Source organism: Cynoglossus semilaevis, chromosome 14 (genome assembly GCF_000523025.1).
Source record: "Cynoglossus semilaevis isolate Cse_v1.0 chromosome 14, Cse_v1.0, whole genome shotgun sequence".
NCBI classification, from domain to species: Eukaryota; Metazoa; Chordata; class Actinopteri; order Pleuronectiformes; family Cynoglossidae; genus Cynoglossus; species Cynoglossus semilaevis.
In genome coordinates, this window is record NC_024320.1 from 17110607 (window position 1) to 17117452 (window position 6846).

A 6846-nucleotide genomic window follows, 5' to 3' on the forward strand; every position below is an offset into this window, starting at 1 on the left:
TGGGGCGGTTAGGGAAGCTGCAATCATGGCACACAATTATGCTGCAGCAACACACACACACGCACACACACACACACAGGCTGGAGTCAGAACGCTGTGTTCGGAGGCAGCGGAGTCAAGCTGTGCTCATGTTGAAGTTTCTGAAGCACAGACTGCAGACTGCACTGTGACCTAGTAACGAAACAAGGCCAGTGTGTTATCGGGTCTGCTTCACAGCGGGACACTGATTTACAAACAAAAAGTCACACGCATGCACACACACACACTTGTGACACAAACGCCTGCAGCATGAACCGCGCTGCACGACATTATCAAGGAACACACTGCAGTTGCTGTGGCATGAGAACAGTATTTATATCAGCAGACAAGATGTAAGTTAAGGCTGGAATAGTGTCAGCAAAAAACAAAAAGTGATTAAAAAAGACACTAAAAAGGAATGACGTGTGTCTTCACACACACAGAAACACACTTTCCACCTGGAAAACATACCAACACATAAGGGAAGGATATAGGAAGATCGTCGTCTGTAGCTGCTGCAAATTGATGTCATATTTCAGCCTGTCGTGTTTTCTGTGTACGGGCATATTTAGTGTGTGTGTGTGCCTGTGTGTACATGTGTAGGCAGCCCAGCTCCGAGCCCGCAGTCGTACGATCTGCTGGTGTTTTGATGTTGCAGCATGTGTGGGAGTTGACACAGCGCTGCTCATTTAACATGTGGGGAAGCTTTATACGTTCATGTTCATGTGGAGAACAACAACAGGCTCATGTTCATAAACGACAGAGTGACACTTCCTATTTGTGCGGTGGGAATTTAATGGTATAATTAAAGAAAACAAAAGTAAGACGAGGATTTCTTTGAAAAAAAAAACAAAGAAAATTATACTCACATTTGTATATAATCAATTGTTTATCATCCTATTCCAGTCATTCTCCCACACCAAACTCTTTACACTTGATACCACTTGTCATGTGACTGTTACCATATTTGGTCGCTTTAAATGTTTTATTTTTCAAGTTTAATTTTAGAAATGATGTGAGTTCAAATCAGTGACGCTAATAAAATGAAGTAGTCACGGTAGACCAGGCTTTTCTGTCTAAAAATACTTTGCTATTAGAAAGTGTGTGTTTGCTGTGAAAACTGACCAATGGGGAAGAGGACAGAGACGTTTAAGTACTGATTACTGGTTGATTTTTTTTTGTTGCTGTTAAAACCATGCATCAGTGTTATGTTTCTCCTGTTCCTCTCTAGATGTCTGTCAGGGTGAATACAAACATCCTGAGTTCTCCCCTCAGAGCGCTGAGATCACGAGCTGTTGAAGAGCAGTAGACACTCAGCAGACAGTGATTTTCTCCTCTTCTCCCCTCCTGCTCATTTAGGTCAGTTCTCAGCCATTAACTCTGTGTAGGCAGGGGAGAAGCAGAGCGGTCGGTCGACCCCTTCGCTTTTACACAGCCGCCTGATAATAAGGCCTGGTGCCTGGGAGGAATGCAGCAGACGGAATGCGCTGTTAACATGTCTGTGTCTCCTAAACACTGCTTTGTGCTCATGAATCTGGTTATCAAACGCAGCCTGGCGGCTCTCTGAGCGTTTCCCAGCCTTGACATCCACCAGCAGCCTCTCCCCTGAGCCTTTTCGACTTGACCTCCTCCGTATCTGCTCTCACACACGCTCACACTGATGGGAAATATGAGGCGAATAGGTTTATTTTTGCTTTAAGCTCCTTATGTGTCCTGACCATAAAGGTAAATGTATGAGATGTAAGTAGATAAGCCTGGGAATAACGGCGTCCAGTAAAAGTACAATTTAAAGATAAGTGGCATTTGGCCTTTGAGGTGCATGACCGCAGACGTGTGCAGTTAAATAAAGATCTAATAAAAATGCTCCAGTTTCTCAACATGCCATTCTATAGAAACAGACTATAGAAACAGACTGGTAAAAATAGAAAAAGCTGGAGGTGATAGTGACGAGACAGAGGGATAGAAAATAGCCATGGATTGTGAATGAGGCTGCAAATGAGTGTGTGTGACATTGGAGCAGTCTGTGTGTGTGTGTGTGAACATGTGCTGGACCTTCCACATCCTCATTGATGTGCCGGTCCATAAACGCTTGGCCGTGACTGGGTCTCCCCAGTGGGGCTGGTGGAGCAGTGGCTGATGGGTGGATGATCTGAGCCACGCAGCTGCCGCCGCTCAAGGTGAGCCACGCAGGGCGCATAAATCTGCATGGATAATGAGCAGCCACCGCAAAGGGGCCACTTAGAAGCATTACACAACGTTTGCGGAATGTTCGAGTGTGTGTGAGTGTGTGCACAGAGTGCATAAAAAGAGATAGACTGTCAGAAAATATTTATTTTTGAGTGTGTGCAGTAGAGCTGGGCTGACTCTGTTCTGCTGCCGTGCACCAGAGTGGATGTCATATAACAGTCGACATTAGAAGGATGAGGACCATTAGGATCTCCAGTTCTCCTTTTAGGGTTGTAGCAAATGTGAAGAAATTATGCATTTCTGTCCTCTCCTCTCTTTTCTCTCCTCTCTTCTCTTTTCCCCACCTCCTCTCCTCCCCTCTCCCTCCCCTCTTCTACCTCCTCTCTGTTCTTTTGATAATCATAAAGTATACTGCTACTGTATTTCCCGGCCTGCTGTTGGTGATAAACGACTCTCATGAACACCCTCTGCAAGTCAGATGTGATATCAGCGTGTGATCGATTGCTTTTGCCTGCCTCGCCATCTGATATGAGCAATTGCCTATTTTTTTCTAAATATCCTCTTCTTTTTTTTTTTTGTTTCCGCCCAGGGTCGGAATTCTGCTTCCGTAATTTCACCAGCTCCTCTGGAATGATCGAGTCACCGGGGTTTCCGGATAAATACCCCCACAATCTGGAGTGTTCCTACATGATCATTGCACCGCCTCGCATGGACATCACCCTCACCTTCCTTACCTTCGACCTGGAGAATGACCCCCTACTGGTGGGAGAAGGAGACTGCAAGTACGACTGGTTGGACGTTTGGGACGGTCTGCCACAAGGTGAGTGTCCACACTTAGTTTGAACTGAAACAAACAGGAAAGCAAATGTGTAGTCCAGTCTGGAATCAAACAGATAAGTCTCTGTACAATAGGGACTGTGACGTTTAGATGAAAAAAAGTCCAATTTCTGTGGTACAGAGTAAGACAGGAGGGAGACAGGACAGACTGGAAGAAGAAAAGTTGGTCAGAAATGTCGGCCAGATCTTGGCCTGGACAAAGAGGGAATGGAAGGGCATAAAACCTCAGACACTGAGCCAAGAACCATATTACTATAATCATTTGGGATAAAGTCTCAATCATTGCTAAAGTAAAATAGATCAGGCAAATTTCAAATATTTTTTCCAACCTCTGTATCTTCCCTGTTGATACTGCACAACATTCCTGTCCATTTCATAGAGGAAACATTTTTACACGGTGAGCTGAATGTGTTTCAACACCCCCCACCCCTGAGGAGCAGCCCTTTCCCATGCCCCTCTTCCCGGCACCATAATAACCCTCCTTCATCACCAGCGCTCCTCTCTTCTCCGCCTTATCACCTCACGCTTCCTTCCTCCCGCTGGTGAGAGAGAATGACGGCCATGATGAATATCTCAGCGTGGCCAATAGTAGATGCTGCACACTGCAAAAGTGGCCTATCAGCAGTGATCAGGAAGTAGGCCGACGAAAGAAAAACACATTTGGTCATCACAACAACACGTTGATAGTAAAAGTTGCTGGACTGAAGTTTGCTGCTGCAGTGAAAAGTACATTAGCAGTGGTGATTGGTTAATTTCCCGCCTCTCTCTGCTCCTGTCTTCACCCTACTTGTAAAGATGAGACATTCACTCTAATTATTCTATTTTTGGAGAATGGGAGCGGATTCAAAATTCCAATTACAACCTTGAATTTTGGAGGTTCGATAGCTGGGAAGAATTTATAGCATTTAAAGCTGTGAATTAGGAGGAAAATGAGCGTCTAACCCAGTTCCAGTGAATCAAGTCCTCAGGCAGAAAAGAGGGATGGAGCCAAGTCAAGATGGAGAAGGGTGGAGAATTTGGTGTCTGGCAGGGGAGCTACTCTGGAGACCACTGTAATCCTCTCTCACTGGCTGTATAAGAGTGTGTGTGTGTGTTGCCTGCATTAGGGCGGGGTTTCCAATCCCCCTGCTGGGCTCTGGCTGAGACACACATGGCAGATGGAGGGATGGACAGGAGTGAAAAGGGAGAAAGAGGAATCATGGGAGGAAAATAGGCTGGGGGGGGGGCAAGGAGTCGTTACTGAACACTTACTGAAGCAGTGAGACCACTGGAAACATTGATATGGAAAAAACAGAAACAATGATTCTGTCAGCTCATGATTTGTAAACACTGTTCACAGGAAATGGATGATATCTCTAAAAATGTGTTGAACTAAAATCAACTTCCACGCTCAAAACACACAAATGGAAGTGTCTCCCACGGGCTCATTTACACCTTTTATGGAATGAATCACATGTTTTTATAACGTAGCATGTAGCCTTGGGCCTCTAATATAAGAGTGCATAACTGCATTAACAGTACCTGCACCAAACCCCAGTATAATAATCAGTGTTTTTGGCTCTCGACATAGCATAAGCTGCTAGTCCACCGCTGGCTGATTTGCTGTGGTATCACTGAGGTAGATCCACATTTTAATTTTAAAGAGTTAATGCTCATAGTAACACATTCATATTCAATACAGTCGACAGATTCAGACAGAAATCTCTCCGTGAACCGTGATGTAAAACTGACAGTTTTCTCCAGGGAGTTTGGTGTAGAACATTTTCCTGTTAAAGCAGTGAGTTTTCACAGGATTAAAAAAAATCAAACATTCTCACCCGACAGACTAAAGTGCATATGTGCATATATTTATATGTGGAGTCATGTGTTAATGTGTCTGTTTCTACAGTGTCTCCTCTGATTGGACGCTACTGTGGGACCAAGATCCCTCCAGAGATCCAGTCGTCCTCCGGCCTGCTGTCCCTCTCCTTCCACACGGACATGGCCGTGGCCAAGGACGGCTTCTCTGCCCGCTACAACATGACGCACAAAGAAGTCAGCGACTGTGAGTGGAAGATAACTTTTAGCTGTGTTTGTGTCTTGGAACGCTCCCCGTGTCAAGTCTGTTTACCTGATTTCATTCCCGTCTGTGTTTTTTCGTCTTTTTCAGCATTTTTTTTTCACTTTCCTTCCTCTCTGCTGACACTCATCTTTTCTTTCTTCATCCCGACCCATTCCAGCTTTTCAGCCTTCTGCCTACTTTAATGCTATTTCAATCTACAACTTGGCTCTTACCCCTGCAGGCCTATTCTGCTCCTTCCCCTCAGGGAGCCTGATTTTTCAGACTATTTTCTTTTAGAATATAAACTAACTTCACCTCAATTTACCTCAGCGTCACCTGCTGGATTTCTTTTCCATCTAATTCAGCCATTTCTCCCCATGGATTCATTTTTCTGTCTCTTTCTTTAAGGTCTCCATTATTCCTCCAAGATCTTTTGTCTTCAAAGTCTTTTGTATGTCATCTCTCCTTTACAACTTCTTTCTACACACCTCGTCCTGACTCTAAAGCCTCTGTCTTCCCTGTTCCCCCGACAGCCTTCCACTGCAGCATGGCTCTGGGGATGGAGTCGGGAAAGATCAGCGATGACCAGATCAGCGCCTCAACTACATTCTACGACAGCCGCTGGCTGCCACGACAGGCACGCCTCAACAACAACGACAACGCCTGGACACCGGCGGAGGACAGCAACAAAGAGTACATCCAGGTACTTGACACGCACGCACACATCGTCTGTGTCTTTTTTTGTAGATTACAGTAGATTAGATTAAAATCTAACACTTTTCCTCTGGAACGATAAGACTAATGTTGCAATCAATTTCAAAAAGTACCTCCCTGAATTGAACCTTCTATAAATCTGACAAACTATTTGGAGATGAATCAGTGAAATGTTATTTCTTCTGGTCCTGACTTTTCTGTATCAACTGTGGTTTAAAGATTCCTCGAAAGTTCCTAAACAGAACATCCGGTTCTACATGACCTTCATTTATGAAGATGTAGGATCTGTAAAGAGATGATAAGGAAGTTTTTCTCCACTCTCAGTCTTTCCTGTTGTACGTGCACACACGCACACACACACACGTACGTGCGGACGTGCATGGGGGGGATGGTGATTGATGAAGGTGCTCTTCAGGAATGCATCCCAACATTAGGCCATTGATCTCTGCCTCTAGACTCTCCACCCTCTGCAGATACAACAATGCAGACACACACATAAACACCACCTAGGCTTCCTCAGCAGTGGGCCACCGTGGGCGTCCAACCCCTGCTGTCTTCATGACGGATATTCGCAGCAGCTGCTCTTCGTCTGCTCTCTGCATCAACATCATTGAGCTCCTTAAATCCTTACATCCATCTCCAAACCACTTCTGAAACTCGATTTTCCCCTTCACTGTTCTGCTTTCGTCATTTTAAAGATAACAAATTCAAAATCTGTCCTTTTTTTTTCCTCGCCGTGTTCCCAGGTTGACCTCCAATTCCTGAAGGTGCTGACGGGCATTGCCACACAAGGAGCCGTTTCTAAGGAGACGCAGAAGTCCTACTATGTCACCACCTTCAAACTGGAGGTCAGCACCAACGGGGAGGACTGGATGGTCTACAGACACGGAAAGAACCACAAGGTGAGTTTTTATTACACGTCGTCCAAAACCTGCCTTTTCTACTCAGAGTGCTTGAACTTTTAGTGCCCTTTTATCCAACTTCTGCACCAATAATGCAGCCTGTGTGCTTTCAAGACACATCTTCTTGCTCTAACCTAATCATGAAGC

At 45.1% G+C, this 6846-nt stretch overlaps 1 protein-coding gene across 1 annotated transcript in view; it reads left to right on the forward strand.

Moving 5' to 3' along the window:
• The window catches only part of nrp2a (neuropilin 2a), a 73675-nt gene that overhangs the window by 29879 nt on the left and 36950 nt on the right, over nt 1-6846 (forward strand). The window contains exons 5-8 of the mRNA XM_008325475.3: nt 2795-3025; nt 4931-5086; nt 5617-5786; nt 6544-6699. Of these exons, the coding sequence (XP_008323697.1) occupies nt 2795-3025; nt 4931-5086; nt 5617-5786; nt 6544-6699 (713 nt within the window). The remainder of the gene's footprint in view (nt 1-2794; nt 3026-4930; nt 5087-5616; nt 5787-6543; nt 6700-6846) is intronic.